At 46.1% G+C, this 17,508-nt stretch overlaps 3 protein-coding genes across 9 annotated transcripts; 1 reads left to right on the plus strand and 2 right to left on the minus strand.

Annotated features, from left to right (window-relative positions):
• Positions 1-562: 562 nt before the first annotated feature.
• On the minus strand, positions 563-8,308 carry tmem59l (transmembrane protein 59-like). The gene is made up of 8 exons (XM_003974047.2): positions 8,060-8,308; positions 7,072-7,177; positions 6,243-6,337; positions 6,008-6,160; positions 2,742-2,847; positions 2,550-2,664; positions 2,364-2,481; positions 563-1,860 (listed from the first exon to the last, which is right to left on the minus strand). The coding sequence occupies exons 1-8, from the start codon at positions 8,234-8,236 to the stop codon at positions 1,702-1,704; spliced, it is 1,029 nt and encodes a 342-aa protein (XP_003974096.1). The 5' UTR covers positions 8,237-8,308; the 3' UTR covers positions 563-1,701.
• Positions 8,306-14,705, plus strand: crlf1b (cytokine receptor-like factor 1b). 5 transcript variants are annotated; one of them, XM_011614742.2, is made up of 9 exons: positions 8,306-8,429; positions 8,631-9,856; positions 10,729-11,007; positions 11,164-11,293; positions 11,659-11,837; positions 12,671-12,828; positions 13,067-13,235; positions 13,416-13,601; positions 14,129-14,705. In XM_011614742.2, the coding sequence occupies exons 2-9, from the start codon at positions 9,796-9,798 to the stop codon at positions 14,143-14,145; spliced, it is 1,179 nt and encodes a 392-aa protein (XP_011613044.2). In that variant the 5' UTR covers positions 8,306-8,429; positions 8,631-9,795; the 3' UTR covers positions 14,146-14,705. The 5 variants fall into 5 exon arrangements, with proteins under 5 accessions (XP_011613044.2, XP_029684131.1, XP_029684132.1 ...); XM_029828271.1 differs by having other exon boundaries at positions 13,416-13,597; positions 13,765-14,705; XM_029828272.1 differs by having other exon boundaries at positions 13,416-13,597.
• A 5-nt stretch (positions 14,706-14,710) lies between these two features.
• Positions 14,711-17,365, minus strand: rex1bd (required for excision 1-B domain containing). Of its 3 annotated transcripts, XM_003974045.3 has the most exons (6): positions 17,292-17,302; positions 16,669-16,770; positions 16,205-16,287; positions 15,771-15,975; positions 15,109-15,197; positions 14,711-14,971 (listed from the first exon to the last, which is right to left on the minus strand). In XM_003974045.3, the coding sequence occupies exons 2-6, from the start codon at positions 16,675-16,677 to the stop codon at positions 14,905-14,907; spliced, it is 453 nt and encodes a 150-aa protein (XP_003974094.2). In that variant the 5' UTR covers positions 16,678-16,770; positions 17,292-17,302; the 3' UTR covers positions 14,711-14,904. The 3 variants fall into 3 exon arrangements, with proteins under 3 accessions (XP_003974094.2, XP_029684141.1, XP_011612944.1); XM_029828281.1 differs by lacking the exon at positions 16,669-16,770 and having other exon boundaries at positions 17,292-17,365; XM_011614642.2 differs by lacking the exon at positions 17,292-17,302 and having other exon boundaries at positions 16,597-16,726.
• Between the last annotated feature and the right edge of the window lie 143 nt (positions 17,366-17,508).

Here is a 17,508-nt window from a genome sequence, read left to right on the forward strand (position 1 = left end):
GTCAAATAAAGCTAAACCAACGTGTTTCTCTTGATGTAGTTATAAATACAGTATTGAAGATAGGGAAATGTCCATTTATAACAGCATAGTGACACCAAGTGGACAAAAGTGTGAATTACACAATTAGGATACTACTACTACTACTACTACTACTACTACTACTACAAATAATAATAATAATAATAATAATAATAGTAATAATAGGCAGGAGGAGGATAATAATGCTTTATAAGGGAACTGCATGGTTGTCTATGGGTCACGCACAGAATAGTTGCGTCTGTTTGCACATCCTGGCGGTACTGCAGAGCACATGTGACCATACTGACGTTAGCTGAGCATCTATAAAACGCTGACTGAGGGTCTGATCACAGCATCTGCGGCCGTCAGCACCGTCTGACTCCTGCAGCAGAGCACAAACTGTGATGGATGTCAGAACAGAGGAGCAGAAAGTCCAACATTCTGGCATCCACATGCTCCTGGAGACGCATTTATTTTAGTGTTCTTTTTGTTATTACACACACACACACGCACACACACACAATACCATGAAACACACTGTTTGGTTTTCTCTTTAGTTTATTCTGATGTTTGACTGCAAAGAAAACACGGTTCTCTTCTCTACAACGAAAACACTGTATCATGTTGCATTTCATTGAAAATAAGCAGACCAGTAAATAATAATTTTTTAAAAAGAGACTTCAATCTGTACGACGCACCTTCCAGTTGGAGCCAACAGATACTGATTGGATGGCTTTGAATTACAGGTCCTCCTCATCACACAGTCTGCGTAGCAGTATTAATATATGTATACTTTTTTAAAAAAACAACACAAGTTTACAGCGAAGTGGGTCTGTCCTGGCGTGGTGGTTAATATAAACTATCACAGCTTGGCTTGCATGCACGGGTTACTGTCTACACAGCCTGGGTGGGGGGGGGGGGGCAGCGTTACAGGACACCTAAAGCACTCAGAGGAAAACAGAAAAATCTGCTCTAAAACTGTGCTGCTCTGCTCAGTACCGGCGGCCTGAAGCCACCAGGAACTACAGAGGTTCTCCGTCAGGCTGTGCTGCTGTGAGTCGGCCTTCAGGAAGCACACAGGACAGCTAAGAGGTGATAGAAGAGCAATAATATACCAATAATACAGCATGAATTGTCTCTACGTGTCTCTCTCTAGTCTGCAGTAGAATGTATTTACATACAGCAGTTACAGTTGTGATGGATTAACTTTACATGGCACTTCATTAACCACACTTAACAGGTAACTGGTGTCCGCGACCGGGAATAAATTAAGGACGTAAATAAATATTGGAGGGTTTCAGTTCAGCCGCAGCTCTGCAAAAATGGACGTGTTTGCACATATATGCACGGAGAATCGACAGCTTATGTACACGGGGAGTGACGCAACGTAAACAGACCAGAAGCTTCCATTCGCCGGTCGTTCTATGCAGCACTCCAGCTCTTCAGCTCGGGAATGAAGGACGGGAATGACTTTGGACTGAACAAAGTGCCATCGGATCAACAAAACTCGGACGTGTTGGACGTGTGATGATCATGTTGAATGAAATCGGGTGGCCATGCTCTTAAAAACAGGGTTTTTAAAAAAAAAAAAGACCCGAGATGTTTCACTATTGTGTGGACGGGCCAAAGACTTCCAACGCGGTTACCCTGGGAAACGACGCAGCGGCGCTCCTGCGGTCCCTCCTACACGCAGGTCTTGTTGAGGTCCACCTTCACCGGCAGAGGCCCCACCTCCTGATTGGCCTCTGACTGTTTGACGGTGACGGCGATCATGGGGCTCAGGTGGTACGGATTGACCTTGTGCGCGTTTTCCAGGAACTCTTTGTCTCCATTAATACTCAGCTGGAGAAAGAATAAAACTTCCATAAACTTCTATCTTTATAAGGACTTTCATAGACATAGTTTATTCTTCCTTTATTCTTCCTTTATTATTCGTCTCTAACCCTGAACCCAATCCTAGGTGAATAAAGTTTGCACTGTGTGTGCCGGTCTGAACAGACCAATCAGGTAGCCTTCGGAATTCCCGGTCGGAATTCCAACTCCAAACCCCGAGGTGAGAGGATCTTCGCGACACCTGAGATGAGTTTCAAAGACGTGGAAGCTCCCATAAAGTGCTTGTTGTCACACTAAATCAGTCGTATAGGTGGTTTTGTTCAGTGTTTATGTATGGGAATGCTGCTATAGTGTAGTTTACTTGTTTCATGTGGTGTGTGTGAACCTGTGCTAACACTTGCTAACAAGAGCTAGCAACGAGCTGTTGCCTTTGATGTGTCATCACCAACATCACAGACTACGACTGTTATCACCTCTGAACCTCAGCATGCCCCCCCCCCCGGTCCCCTCACCTGTGTCTTGATGTGCTGCTCTGGGGCAGTGACGAGGCTGGCGCAGCTCAGCCACAACATGACCATGATGGACAGGAAGAGGCAGGCGGCCAGAATCCACCGGGGGAGGCCGGAGCGCCTGCGGGGGCGAGGAGGGCGCAGTTTAGGTCGGAGTTTGAGGCCTTTAGGGGGTCGCATCTGTCTCACCTGGACATGCAGCCGAGGAAGTCGTGCTCAGCCGCGGCGTCCTCTGCGTGCTGGACGGCGTGCTTGCCTTTCCCGTTTGCCTTACCTGCCGCCCTCTCTCCGTGACCCCTCACCCCTATGGCCCAACAGAGCGAGTCGTTAGGCACAGGTGCGTCCAGGTGCCTTCAGATGCATCGTGTTTTGTGTTCTCACCGTGGGGCCTTTGGGTGTGAGAGTGGACCTGGGGCCAGGGTTTGTCCGCCACGTTGGAGCGAGGGGCCTGCAGCTCGGGGGGAGAGTACTCCATCTCTGGTTGGCTCTGAGGAGAGAGACAGAGAGAAAATAGGAATAAAGTCAGCCGTCATGGCAGCGCTCTGACCGCAGCAGTCCGCCAGCAGACCGTCTGGCAAAGGTTCCGCTTGAGGCCGTGAAACGGAACCACAGACGAGCTCAGAATAGATGTTTGGGAGCAAACAGGAACCCTCAGCAGACCAATCAAGCATGAGACAGAGCAGAGGTTAACATTTAGCACGCTGCAGAGGCACGTTCGACCTTTAGGGACCTTTAGGCTGAGGCTGATCAGCCCAGCCGAGCAAATATTCACAGCAGTTCAAACTCCACAATATTCAGCAAAAATACACAGTTTGATTTAAAAATGCGGCCGCTTCACTTTTTTCCCCCGCCTTCGTCGTTCCAATCGTCTTCACCCGTCAGCACAAAAGGTCGTCTCAAGCGGCTGCACACGTGCACGTTCTGTCACGTGTTTCAGCGTGTGCACGGTGTCTCTGGTTCCCCTGGAGAACTCATTAAAAAAGGATTCTGGTTCCCCACCGCTGACCCTCCCTCCACTGCAGCAGCAGCTGGATGCAGTTAGAACAATACGGCTGCTACCACACTGACACACACACACACACACACACACACACACACACACTGAGGCTTAAATCTCACTGTACTTCAAAGTAACACGCTCTGACACTAAGTAGATCAATAATTGTGGAACTCGACTGCATCTAAAGTGAGAACTGATAAATTCCTCCTGTTTTCTTCTATCCTGAAAATTATCGATCTGTTTTCTCCTGGACAAGTTTCATCGGAACCGCAGAGACATGGGGGAGACATGGGGAGACATGGGGGAGACATGGGGGTTTGGTTACTTTACTGGGGACTTACAAGCCTTCCTGCTGAAAAAACAACATTTCACAGCAGGGCTGATGCCCCCCCCCCAACACACACACACACACACAAACATACACCCCCCCCCCCCCCCCCGAAGCCACGTTCTCAGACATTAGAACCAGATGCAGAACCAGAGTCAAAGTTAGAGGAGCTGCTCTGTGATTGGCTGAAGAGTGAACGGCTGCAACTATCAGAACCATTGGCGCCTCAACGGCATCTGTCAGGCATTATGAGAGGGAAAGAAAGAAAGAAAGAAAGAAAGAAAGAAAGAAAGAAAGAAAGAAAGAAAGAAAGAAAGAAAGAAAGAAAGAAAGAAAGAAAGAAATTTAATGACCATCCATCCATCCACCAACCCACCCATCCATCCATCCATCCATCCATTCATCCATCCATCCAGACATGTTAAATCAGAGGTGTCAAACTCAAATACCCAGTGGGCCAAAATTCAAAACTGGGACAAAGTCACGGGCCAACATTGATATTTATTGAAAAAAATCTTCCTCCAGCTATAACAGGGAACCTTTTGATAAATAAATATATATATATAATAAAATACCAGCAGGCCAGCTCTAATAGTTAATTGGTATGGCTTCGCGGGCCAAATGTTATTACATTGCGGGCCACATTTGGCCCATGGACCAGAGTTTGACACCTATGTGTTAAATGAACACTACTATGAACACAGAACTAGACCTCCTGAGATGATATCTGAGCTTATCTTTTCTTTTCTGGACCACAGAAGCTTCTTTCTATCTACATCGTGCTGAGATCAGGACTCACGCTGTTTTATATCCACCCAGCTGAACATGGACAGCGTTGTTTTTGAGGCTTAATTCTGCCGATGTCACCAGATGTGCCTAAATCCACCGCTGGAGATAATCTCCAAACAAATGTACTCTTTAATCCTGTCAGAGGGAACCTCAGCAAAAAGATCATCACCCATTCATTTCTCTTAAATTAAAGGCAAACATGCACATTTTGGGTCAAAAACTGAGAAGTGCTGGTGTTTCTGTAGAGTTCCTTCCTGCAGGATGACTGATGCAACCACCAAAACCAAATGGCCGGCCCGTCTCTGCAGTCTGCCACGCATCACCTCCCATTCGTTCTGCAGAGGCTCGGCTGGGGGAACCCTGTCTCGCTTTTTGTGTCTCGGCGCCGCTCGTCCGTCACAGGCTGATTCGTGTGAATAAAGAGGAAGAGCTCCTCGAGGTGTTCTCTCCGTGACCCCCGTCCCGACCCCAGGGTCTTCTCACCTGCTGAAGAGCTCATTATGGACATCCTCATCATCTATCCTCACCCAGCTTTGGCCCCACGGCTAAACATTTGTGGTGTCATAACTCCGAGAATCCATCCGTCAGTTTGTGGCAGTTTGCCGGCTGCCCACTAAACACAGTTCTCGCGGCCCCGCAGAGCCACTCGAGGCTGTACGTCGCCTCTGAAAAGAGCAAACATCCATCACCGGGTCCAAAATAAATGCTGGTAATTGAAGTTCTGTGACAGCCGGGTCTCCTCGAGGTCGGCTTCTTATGCCTATTAGTCGATTTCAGCGTGCAATTCCTCTGGAGTGAGTGAGGGGCCGTAAAAACCGCCATCGCCAGCGGAACCCTCTTATTACCGAGCTAAAATTGCCATCCGAGTGACATTATCCAAACGGGGAAACCTCTGTCAGCAACAGGCTGATTTTTTTATTTGCAGGATGTTGCTGCTGGTTACAGACCAGCTCTTATTATAGCTTAAACGTAAAGGCTGGTTGACTTTAGCCAGCATGAGGACGCGTAACCCTCAGAATAAACCCGGTTTAATGAGAAAAAGGGGCTAAATATTGTGCAATCTGAAGCTTTTCAGTGGAATCATTTAAAAAGTAACGTCTGAACTTTGCTGTCAATTGTTATGCCATACGGCCAGCCTGGCTGCATGTCAAATATGCATGTTTCTGGGGGTGTGGGACCCAATTTAAAAAGACACTTATGAACTGTTGAGGCGCAGGAATTAGTGAATCCAGCCACCTTGCTGCCCACTCAACCTTCAGCGACTGAAAGAAGCCACTGGCGCTGGCAGCAAACCAAAGAGTGGAGAGCTTTCTGAGCAGGACACAGAGTTCCGCTATTATTCTGCTGCGCTTTTAACCGGCATAGAAAAATATACGGCACAAAAAGGTTCCATGTAATAGGATCCATTATCCTCGACCTCCTTCGACAGAGTTTAGTGTCGGATTATAGCCACAGACTTGAAAATAACGTACAAACAAATAATGTACATTAGAAACTGAAGTATCAAGTCTAAAGTCATTACAGGCTCACCTGGAAGACGACGACCTTCCCGTCGTCGGCCTGCAGGTAGAAGGTCCAGGTGGAGGAGATGAAGCTCTGGGCGGAGCTCACGATGTCGTTGCACCAGCTGGACACAGCCTCCATCACGGAGGGGGGCTTGGGGCGGAGAGTCATGGCTCGGAGCTGCGGGGTTGGGGATTAGCATGGCAGTCTGTTAGCAGCGGCATTAATATTCTGACGCGGAAGAGGGTGGCCGCTTTCTCACCTTCCTCCTCTTGATCTCAGGTTCAGAGGGTTGGCTGGCACAGCCAGTGCTGCAGGCCTCCTGCTCCAGAAGCTTGATGTAGGCCTCCTGGCAGGCTGCACAGAGAGGGGGGGAGGAGGGTATGCAGAGGTTCTTAACATATGCATTTAGCGATTTATTAGCGTTTAGCATCTGAGTGTTACAATGGATTCCTACTTTTTAGCACAAGAAAATGAAGTTAATCAGCAGAGATGGGTCAAATCCCCGATTCTGTATCTAAGTTCTACCAAAACTGTAAAAATGGGAGCACAAATTTAAAAAAGAGCAGAGCTTCATCTTTATGTGTGAAGCTTAAGATGCTCTTGGCATCTGTGGGGCCCTGCAGAGATGACTCTGTTGTTACTGAAGCCCATGGGGGGGGACTGTACCTGCTGTCTGGATGGTAAATCACAACATTGATTTCCAATACAGCAATTCAACAAGGCCGAATGACCTCCAACGCCCAGAAAACACCCGCCAGGCCTGCCGGGGATTGGCAAAGCATTTTAACCGAGCTGCGTTCAACCTTTAAATGCTTCCAGAGGTGAGTCGGGAGCTCCAGGTGAGAGCTGAAAAGGGCACTCAGAGGTTGAAATTGGAATTTTGCTACTTCTAATTGTACTGTTTCCTTTAAAAACTACTGAGGTTTGTACTTTTAGCTTCATCAAAATAGATGTTTAACATTTAATGCCTCACACGGTATCTCCATATTGCAGAAAGAGCCACCCTTCCCACAATAACCCAGCTCTGCCCAATTAATTGGGCCCTGATTATAAAGTCTACTTAGGTTTTCTTCCCTTGGTGTCCTCACCTCCCTGACATTCCTCCTTGCTGGTGTTGAAGCCGGCGTTGCCGTTGACAAACTGGCAGATGGAGTAGAGGCGACAGCCGCGGTGGCAGGCGTTCATTACTGAGTCCTGTAGTAGAGGGGGAGAAACTACGTGAGGGGGGGACAAAATTAGAAATGTCTCCTGTGCTTCTGGATAAACTTGGCTTAACCTTGTCGAGGAACGTGACAGAGGATGGGATGGAAAATGGGATGCTGGGAAAGGAAGATGCACATTGCTGCACTTTCTCTTTTCATAAAGCCCTAATCTTTAATTTGAATCGGGGAAACGGCGCCCCCCGGTGGTTATTATGTGAACAACAGAGACAAACCGAAGCGAAGGCGGCTAAAAACCGGCTATTGAGGCTTCATCACCACCATCATCATCCTCATTATTTGTGGCTCCTTTATAAAAACACAAGGCAGGAGTTCGTGCTAAAACGTAATAACTTAAAAGTCATATCTGCTTTGCCCGATAGGACGCCACGCCACACCTGAAGGGAACGGGGGGGAGAAGAGGAGGAGGAAGAAAAGGGGGGCATCCGACATTGGCAATCTATGCGAGTCTCCCAGATACAAAACACCATGTGTGAATCACAGCCATCTTGAACTGTCCAATGTGCTCGTTCAGCCCAAATAGATGCTGCGTAAACTGTCAACAAAGGGGAGAAACGACGCAACAGCCTCGTTTGCCCCCACGCAGCCCGCACGAATGCGCCAAAAAATGCCCCCTATTTGGCGCAGTTCACATCTCTAACGTGAGCCGGGTGGATGCGGGTGACTCCATCAAACGCAGAAGAAGGAGAGCTGCATCCATTTTTCGGCCTGCGCGCCCCTAAACATGGACGGTTCTTCTCTGAGACCCGTGTGTTGTGACTTTGTCCGCTGATCCGGGCGAATAGACGCCGGGATGGTGGGAGATGGGGCAGCATCCTGCGGAGGGTGGCGGCACAGCGGCGATAACGTCACTTACTTTAGCGGGGCTTTTGTTTTTGATGACGAGCTGGCATTGCTTCTTGCAGTAATTGATGTCGCCCAGCTGGTTGTCAAACAGGTCCGAGGAGGAGGAGGAGGACGACGCCACGACCCCGGCCAGAAGCACCGAGACGAGGGCCGGCAGCCCGCACATCCTGCCGCCGAGCCGGAGCATGTCGAACCCTGGAGAGAAGGAGCGGAGAGTGGAGCCTGAAGCAGCGGTGAGCTCCGTCTGTGAGGAGGAGGAGGATGCTGCTGTCTGAGCTCTGTCTGCTCTACAGCGACACGCGCGCGCGCACACACGCACACGCGCAACCTGCAGCCCTCTCTGCAGTGCACTCTAAGCCGATGATGACACTCATCAGTGTGTAAGTGCAGGTGTTCGCACCTTTATCACACCTCAACATAACAGCTAGAAAACGCAGTAATAATCCTTATTATTAGCGTTATTATATGGTTATATGCGGGCCAAAGCTCTTCACAATAAAAGCGATCAAGCTAAATGAAAATTTATATAAAATAGTTTATATTTTAGGTTGGAAAACCAGACAAAACTGTTCTTTTTTCAGCAGCCGTTGGATGAATTCAAACCAATGAACCAACCAATGATGAATGATGGCAGGTTTAGTCATGTTGAAGGACTGGGTCCACTGGTTTTTACCCATGTGATGGCAGTAAGGAGAGAACCCAAGCGTGACATTAAACTGGAGCATCTTCCAACCGGTGGGGCCAGGCTCCACAACGAGAGGCCCCCGCTTTAGGACCAGAGATGTTACGTTTGGAATTGCGGCCAGAGTCCAAAACGACACAGAGACGACGGCGTGGTGACACGTAACCAACCATGACAGTTTAAAATGACTCGCCTGCAGCAAAATATGGAGCTTTAGCAAAAACAATTGTGCTGGGGTGATTTTTTTCCTTTAGGATTTCCTGAAAAATTGAACAAAATATCAAGTTAGAAGGTGAAGAGCCCTAAAATTGGGAACCAAAGGTTCAGACTTCTAAATCTGTGTGTTCTCTTTGTGCAGCAGGAACTAAAAGGAAACATTTCCTGTGACTGTTGATCATTTGTGCACATCTGGAATTTTATCCTCTGCACAGACCAGTTCCACTGCTGGGTTCTCTGTTCTTCTGCAGGTTCCTCCACCAGGTTTGCATTAGATTAAGAGCTGGACTGTTTTTTTTATTTTTTTTTTTGCTGCTCGTTCTCTTGGATGGAATAACGGATTAACCTTCATGCGTTAGAAATCTCTGTCATTTCTTCAAATACGACAACAATTTAAGGAGCGAGAGGTCTCCACCTGCGTTACTGTTTGCTCCAACGTCAAGAATAACTGAATTCAAACTGTTCCAAACGTATTTGATATGTGTTAACTATGTACACAGATGAGCTCAGTCGAAAAATATTTCAACATTTGGATCTGGACAAAAAAGCACGCTCATTTTTCTAATTTAATAACCCAATTACCGTCAGAATGGCCTCCTTTGAAGTCTCTGAGAGAGTGAGATTTGATTTGTGTGTGTGTGTGTGTGTGTGTGTTGAGGAGGGGCAAACAGTGTTCCAGCAGCAAAGACACGTGAGGACATTAGAAACCAGGATAACTTTTCTGAAGTTGAAGCTGTGTGTTCTCTGTTCTCCGTTCTCCGTTCTCCGTTCTGTGTTCTGTGTTCTGTGTTCTCTGTTCTCCGTTCTGTGTTCTGTGTTCTGTGTTCTGTGGGGACCAGCTGAGAATCATGTTATTCTTCAGGTTTCTTCTGCTCCTAGTTTTAGTTCATGTGACCTCGTCTTTGACACGTGAGTACTGAACTTTAATTTAAGGAGTGTGTGTTAATAGTGAGGTTGTATTTTTTCACCTGCACTGACTGAAGGATGTATGATTCACACCAACAGCCGACACACACACACACACACACACACGCACACACGCTTTAAGATTTAATCGTGGAATTATTCTCTTTTCAGGAGACAAGAGAAACAAACCTGTCTGATTATCTGCATCACAGCTGAAATATTCCGTATTTAAAAGCGATACATAAAAATTAAAACCTTTTTTCAAAGAAACATTTGTACATATAATTTTCTTACATTTTGAAATTTCATTTTGGGGCTAAATACCTCAAGAACCAGCATTGGCTGTAGGAACAGAATATCAGTTTCCACATCTGCTTTTAGGTCTTCCGGCTCCACAGATTTGCTGCTTGGGAATTATCACTGGATTTTTATTTTAGCTTTTACACTGTAGCAGTGATCAAATGTAGCTGGTTGGAAAATCTCCATTTAAAACTCGCACCTATTTGCACATTATGTGCAATATGTGGTCAATAGGTCAACGTCTACTTTGAAAATGAGCCTTTAAGAGGCTCCTCAAGCTGTATCCTCTGTGCACGAGTGTGTGCTGGTTCGGAGCCTGGCGCCGGGCTCCGGCTCCATAATCCGGCTCCATAATTCTCCTTCGGGACTGTGTCGTACAGGAGGCAGCTGCAGCTGACATGCTGTCGGCTGAGTGTAGCAAAACAAACCAAAAGTCAAAGATAAACTCATATTTGTGCTACAAATTACAATTTCCACTTTGTAAATATGGTTATTTCAAAACTAATCTTTCTGCAGGATTTTGACAGACTTTCAGTACAATTCAGTAAAAATATGTCTGTCTGTCCGTCATCCAGATGTCGCCGAGGTCTCCCCCCAGGATCCCGTCCTGCGTATCGGCTCTAGCCTCACAGCCACGTGCACGCTCGGCCCTGAGCTCAGCCATCTCTCCAGCACGCTGTACTGGACCCTGAATGGAGAGACCCTGCCCGGCAGCACCTACAGGGTCCTGGGTCCACACGTCCTCAGCGTCACCGTTCACAACCTCAACGGCTCCAGGCAGCAGTCTGGAGACAACCTGGTGTGTCACAGCAGCGACGGACACGTCCTGGCCGGAGCGTGTCTCTACGTGGGCAGTGAGTGTGTGCGCGTGTGTGTGTGTGTGTGCGTGCGTGTGTGTGTGTGTGTGTGCGTGTGTGTGCGCGTGTGTGTGTGCGCGTGTGTGTGTGTGTGTGTGCGTGTGTGTGTTTGCTGGCAGGCTGGGTTTGGGAATATTCTTTATTTTATTACAGCACCGCCTGAGAAACCGGTGAACTTGACGTGTTGGTCCCGCAACACAAAAGATCTGAGCTGCAAGTGGAGACCAGGCGGGTCTGGCGAGACCCACATCAGAACCAACTACACCCTCAAGTACAAGTTGAGGTGAGATCACCCACCCAGCCCACTCACCAGCAATCAGTGTAAAAAGGCCCGACAATGGGATTTTTTATTAAAATAAAAGTCATAGGATCGCCAGTTTAGCAGAAACTTGAGATTAAATCAAAATAAAAATGTGTCGTGTGTAAAGATCGTGTCTCCCACAATGTTCAGTTTAGGTAATTCCCACGCTTTTTGCTGTCGGGTCCAGTGACCTTTGACCCCCTTAACACCGTTAATCATGGAGGTGGGACAAAAATGGCGCCAATCTGTCCGTAAAACTGTTGCTAAATAAGAAAGAGGAGGAGGATTCTCTCCAAATTCTGTGGGAGGAAGTCAGCCATTAACATTTCAGCCATGATCTCGTGCAGGTGGTACGGGACCGAGACGGAGTGTGAGAACAGCGGCACCAGGGTGCAGCCGCAGCCGTTCTCCTGCTACATCCCCAGCAACCTCGCTCTCTTCACCCCGTACCAGATGTGGGTGGAGGCGGCCAATCAGCTGGGCTCCGCCACCTCTGACGTCCTCACCCTGGACATCCTGGACGTGGGTAGGTTGGGCTGAAGCTTTCCCTAAAGCCATAAATAAAATCGCTTCAGAAGTTAAAAGCTCCGCAGATGCAGAATCTGAGAAGTTCGGCCTGTCGAATCAGAGGAAAATTATTTTGAAATTGATTAAATCACCAACAGAAATACTAAACTATGCATTTTCATATAAGTAGTGAATATAGAGTAAATCTAATAAATAAATGTGAAATATATAGTATATAATATTGAATTTCATCCAAATTCATTTTAGTCCCATCTTTCATATTTACCATTTTTATCTTCTTTTTTTAGCTTGTTTATTAATCTGACCGCCACTGTAAAATACTACAGATATTTTATATACTATTAATTTAAAGCTTTTACATTGAAAATGTCGATACTTTAGAACCCGACTTTTGCTGCAGCAGTTTTGTGCACTTTCATTCGTTTGTTCATTCATCCGTTCATTCGGTAGGTCGGTAGAGAAGCAGGGGTGTTGCCATGGTGACCGAGCTGCAAGACGCTGCCTCGGAAACTGAGCTCGTATATGTTTATGTTTGGTTCTTCGCAATGAATTGAAGGAAAGAGACAAATGGGTGTTTTATGAGACGCTGAAGAGGATTAATAATTTTCTCTATTTGCCGCCTTCTCTTTAATCTCAACGTATGTTGATTACAAAATGTTTAATGCTGACAGTGGAAGTCCAGAGGGATTTAACAAAAGGAACAGCTTTGGTCCACCAGTCTATTTTTGATTTTCTTCCCATAACAACAAAAATTGTTCTACCTAATGAATTTAAAATAAACAACAATGCTGCTATAAACCTCCTTTCCTGCCTCTTTCCTGGCCGGTGCAGTCACCACAGACCCTCCCACTGACGTGCACGTGAGCCGCGTGGGCGACTTAGAGGACCAGCTGACCGTCCGTTGGACCAGCCCCCCCGATCTAGAGGACATTCTGTTCCAGGCCAAATATCAGATCCGCTACAGGCTGGAGGACAGCACTGAGTGGAAGGTGGTCCACACCAAAACACTCGGACCTACTCACATACACACAAACACACACCGAGGACACATGTGACCTGAAGACATGAAAGCAGACGAGTGTTTCCCCGGGCTAAAATGTTCCTACTTTATATAGATCAGTTTACGGACAGGTGACCTGTCTTTAATATAGTATGATAACTTCTACAGCACATTATCCAATAACCATATTGGTAATATTCTAGCCACGCCCCTTTCCCCTCTCTCAGGTGGTGGATGATGTTGGTAACCAGACCTCGTGCCGGCTGGCGGGTCTCCGTCCCGGGACTGTCCACTTCGTCCAGGTGAGGTGTAACCCGGTGGGCATCTTCGGCTCCAGAAAGACCGGAATCTGGAGTGACTGGAGCCACCCGGCTGCTGCCTCTACACCCAACACTGGTGAGGACAGCCTCACCATCTAATTCCTGCCTAATTTTTGCCTAATTAGTAGACGCAATGGTGCATTCACTGACAGTTGTTTATCGGTGTTTCCAAACTCCTGTTACAACATTCTTCAGAGACTTCTGATATTGGCAATCCCACTTGAGCTCACTCTCTCCCGTCCTCTCCCTCCTCCAGTTCAGCTGCAGACTGGCCCATGTGACCTGCAGCCCGGCGAGCACAACTCCACCCTGCGGAGGGAGCTCAAGCAGTTCCTCGGGTGGGTCCGCAAGTACGTGTCGGGCTGCGGCGCCGTGTCCATCAAACTGTACGATGAGTGGAGGGCGTGGCTGCACAAAACCCACCGGATGCGCCAGCAGGTAGGTAAGCGGCTTGTCTCCCTCTCGAATCTCCGACGCCGCCGTCCTCACGCCACGCAGTCAGGATCGGTTTTGAACGCGAGGAGGAGATTTCTCTGGAGCCGACTCTGTCATTATCCTTGATTATCAGGTGAATCGATTTTCCCCGGCTGGGGCGATGTGCTCAGGTTTTATTACAGATTTCCCATCTGATCTCCAGCTGGTGACAGCAACAAAGAGAAACGTGCATGTAACTGTGATTAACAGCAGGCTCTGAGGGTGAGGCCCCCTTCATACACGTGAGTGGGTCCAAATGTGGTGCAGAGCCTCGGCAACAGTCCTCTGCTGCCTTGTCCTTGAACTAAGGTGACCTTTGCTGCACCTGACTCAATCTGCTCAGCAGGCTTTTGGTTCTTTATGTCTCCTGAATAATGTCTGTGCTCATCAATGGTGGCCGCTGCTTTATTGATCGCCTCCGGAGGAGCTGGGGGGGGTGATAACGGGCGCCCAGGAAAGTTTGGTTTGTTCCAGCATCTGCTTTTGTCTCCACAGACTCCACCAGACGATAATTCATAGCGCAGCAGCATCTCCGCAGCGTCTGTTTCAAGAACATTTTCAGAAAAATCGCTGCCTCAAGTGGGTTCAGGTGTGAGCGGCCCACCGAGCTGACCTCCAGAAACACTGCAGTGAAGCCAGCGGGCCTGTGATTTATACCGTTACTGAGGAGAACGTGGAGAACTCTGCCACTGTGGACACTCACAGCATATTTGTGCAGCTAAATTTATCCATTCTTCATCACAAAAGCGTCAAGCGAAAGAGTTGAGCTCTTCAAATGTTTGGTTATTAATGGAGAAGAAATCAGAGGGATTCTAGCTCATCGCACATGTGATGAGCTAGAATCCATAAACTTGATGCTACAAAAATGTAATAGTTTTGCCCAATGACTCATTGATTCAGCATATTTTATTAAGAATTGCACAAGCTACATGACAATGTAACTGTCTAAATTTTCGTAAGCCACAGATCACACATGAACTAAAGGATGACTAAGAAAATAAAATATCTTACACCTCCGTGACGTCAACGTTTTCTACATCAGTGATATTGTATATGAATAAAACTGTAAACATTAAATGATTTCTCCAGCAGTTTTATTTAAGAATACAAATTATCCAAAACAAGGACTGTTGCAAAATTCAGTATATTTACACACATCCCCAAAAAAAAGCAACAGACCGTAGAACGAATGTTCCCACACAGGCAGATTGTAAAGCCCCTCCTGGGCTGATCTTCCATCAGCGCCTTGTTGGCTGACGTGACGGCTGATCTCACTCTTCGCAATCAAATTTAAAGTCCTGCATGATCTCACTCAGATCTTCTTTGATCTTGATGATCCTGGAATAAACCCAGACCCGCCACAGTGTTACACTCATTCATGAATGCTGCTGACAGCTTCATCATAAAACAGCAAAACAGATGGAAGCAGATAATTCTGTACCAGCTGCAGAGTTATGAAGTGAAGCTGTTCTTACTTCTGCTTGACTTCCTGGATCCTCTCTTGATGTTCGTCCTCCTCTGGGTGATCCTGGGCCTGCTGCCTGGCCAGCTGCAGCATGGCTGTCTGTCAAAAAAGGTGCATTTGATTAGGATATATGGAAACCATTTGTCAGTGCAGAATGGCAATGAGACAGCGACTGTAAGCTGAGTTCTTTACGACACTGTTGGCAAAAGGAAGATGAATTAAACGGGAGTTTGAGTTACATCAAAGTGATTTTGATCACCTCTGAACACCAGATACGGCACGCAAAGCCTAAAAGCTACAGTATATCCACCCAGCAGAGGGAAAAACAAAAAAGCTATGAATTGCCTCATCTGCCTCCTTCTGGTGAAAGAGAGAAACAGCAACAAACAACAACAATTGCACCAGTTTTACCAATGACTTCATAAAATAATCTGGGAAATCTAATCTATTGTATTTTGAAATGTTATGTATTTCAAACAAAGCAGATACAACCCAGCCTATGAGTCAAAAGAATTTAACAAGTAGTTTTTTAATTTCTACAATTCCAAAAATACAACCAATGTAGCATTAAAGTAAATGTCATCCCCATATTTTCTAATAAAAACTACCTTTATTTTGCACAGTGCTCTTTTGTGGACACTAAATAAAAGCTCAGCGAAGGTCTTTGCCCACCAGTTCAAGTTTCTGCTTCTCCTTGTTCTGCAGCTTTTCCAGATGCTCAGAAAGATCCGGCCTGTCAAACTCATGGTGCAGCCTCTCCTTGATCCCCAGCACTTCTTTAGAGATGCCACAAAAGGCCTGCGTTATCTCGTGAACTAGCTGCTTGTAGTGGTCAAAATCATAATGGGGCCCTGTCCTCAAATATGCCTCATGTCCCCTGCAATCAAAGAAAAATAACATGTATACACTGAAATTAAGGAAGTAAAATTATGATCGATTCATGATTGAAGGCCTTGGGTAAAGATAAAGGTCAATTGGCAGTCAGAAGTTTACAATTACAAAAGAAAACTATTGAAATCACTACCACCTCAATCTAAAGTTCAGCAAGAATTATTAAACATATAATTACTAATATAACTGTAGATTATTGTGTTATATATACCTACTCTTCAAAAAGCTGATATGTCTCTATTCGCTCGGACTGAAGACGATAAAACCGTTGAATAATGTCTTTAAGGTCTGTCATAACCTACAAAGAAGATAAAACATATACAAAATACAGGGTTTAAATGAAGAATGAAGGACTAATTTCTTATTCATGTAATGATAGAAATAAAGTTTCCTCTCGCACTATAAAACTTTATATGTAACCTCTGAAACGTTATAACGTTTCAAAAAGTCATCTGTCAGGATTAGGCAAAATATATTCGTTTAAGAAAAACAATACTGACAGCTAACAATAAAGCTAACTGTGTTATTACATTAGCCCGTCATTAGCCTAGCACGTACAAATTTTCTGTTGGAAAAATTTAACTGGTTAAACAGATTAGACACATACCATGTTCTCACATTAAATGCGATCGCTAAATTTCCAATATTTACAACACAGTTATGTTTACATTCTACACACATGTGACATTTCTCTGCTGTATGCAAGCGGATGTCCGATGACGTCGGCAGGAAATGACGAAGCCAACGCCTCTTTTCCGGTTTTCGCATTAAGACGACTGCGCTAAAACATAGAATTAATTAGAGAAACTATTTTAAACGCAAAACTCTGTAGAGATTTCACTTGACTTTGGCTGCAGGTAGACGGTTTAGATGCATTCGGTTACAAACCCACCAGAAATGTAACGTTAAGTTCCTTTGGTGCACTGTGAGATACAGTTGTAGTCAATAGTAATAATCACATTTTCTCACATTGTAAATTTGGTTAAAAGTCACTGACTGGGTCCCACAGTAAACTCCGCCTAATCCTTCATGTCTTTTTTTTAAAAATATATGTTGGATCCATTAAATTCACTTCATAGAGTTCCCTAAATCTTCAGCTGTCCAAAGATTCTCAAAACCTTTCCTCTTTCAATCGAATGCATATAGTCATAATGTCACTGCCTGCTCTTCTGGTGGAAAATTCCACTCTCTCTGCCACGCCGCTCCTACACACCCATCTAATCAGCCTTCATCATTTTCGCCTGTCGCTCCCTCTCAGGCCTATTTAAGCCACTGCCTTCCCAGGTTATTATCGCGCAATACCTGACTCTCCAGCACTTTGTTTGAGCGGATTTACTGGTTTTGACCCTGCCTGCCTTGGCCTTCTCTTCTCTGTCGATGCCCTGGTAAACCTGACAACCTTCTGTCCCCGTTCAAGAGTTTTTGCCTTGTTTTTTTGGACTTTGCCCCCCTGTGGTCTTGTGATTCCTTCGGTGCTGTTACAGGTTTTTATTAAAGCCGTTTATTAAAACTGTCAGGA

Source organism: Takifugu rubripes, chromosome 20 (assembly GCF_901000725.2).
Source record: "Takifugu rubripes chromosome 20, fTakRub1.2, whole genome shotgun sequence".
NCBI classification, from domain to species: Eukaryota; Metazoa; Chordata; class Actinopteri; order Tetraodontiformes; family Tetraodontidae; genus Takifugu; species Takifugu rubripes.

What these genes read in the sequence shown, in the direction of transcription:
- rex1bd (XM_003974045.3), bottom strand. An exon ending in ACATATCAGCTTTTTGAAGA is followed by an intron (nt 15,976 to 16,204) that starts GTAGGTATATAT and finishes CTTTGATTGCAG; the next exon opens with GGGACATGAGGCATATTTGA. An exon ending in ATCCAGGAAGTCAAGCAGAA is followed by an intron (nt 14,972 to 15,108) that starts GTAAGAACAGCT and finishes GGTTTATTCCAG; the next exon opens with GATCATCAAGATCAAAGAAG.
- tmem59l (XM_003974047.2), bottom strand. Translation starts at nt 8,236, where the DNA reads ATGCTCCGGCTCGGCGGCAGGATGTGCGGGCTGCCGGCCCTCGTCTCG. An exon ending in CAAGGAGGAATGTCAGGGAG is followed by an intron (nt 6,338 to 7,071) that starts GTGAGGACACCA and finishes CTCTCTGTGCAG; the next exon opens with CCTGCCAGGAGGCCTACATC. An exon ending in TCACACCCAAAGGCCCCACG is followed by an intron (nt 2,665 to 2,741) that starts GTGAGAACACAA and finishes GTTGGGCCATAG; the next exon opens with GGGTGAGGGGTCACGGAGAG.
- crlf1b (XM_029828269.1), top strand. Translation starts at nt 9,796, where the DNA reads ATGTTATTCTTCAGGTTTCTTCTGCTCCTAGTTTTAGTTCATGTGACC. An exon ending in AGCGTGTCTCTACGTGGGCA is followed by an intron (nt 11,008 to 11,163) that starts GTGAGTGTGTGC and finishes ATTTTATTACAG; the next exon opens with CACCGCCTGAGAAACCGGTG. An exon ending in CCTGGACATCCTGGACGTGG is followed by an intron (nt 11,838 to 12,670) that starts GTAGGTTGGGCT and finishes TGGCCGGTGCAG; the next exon opens with TCACCACAGACCCTCCCACT.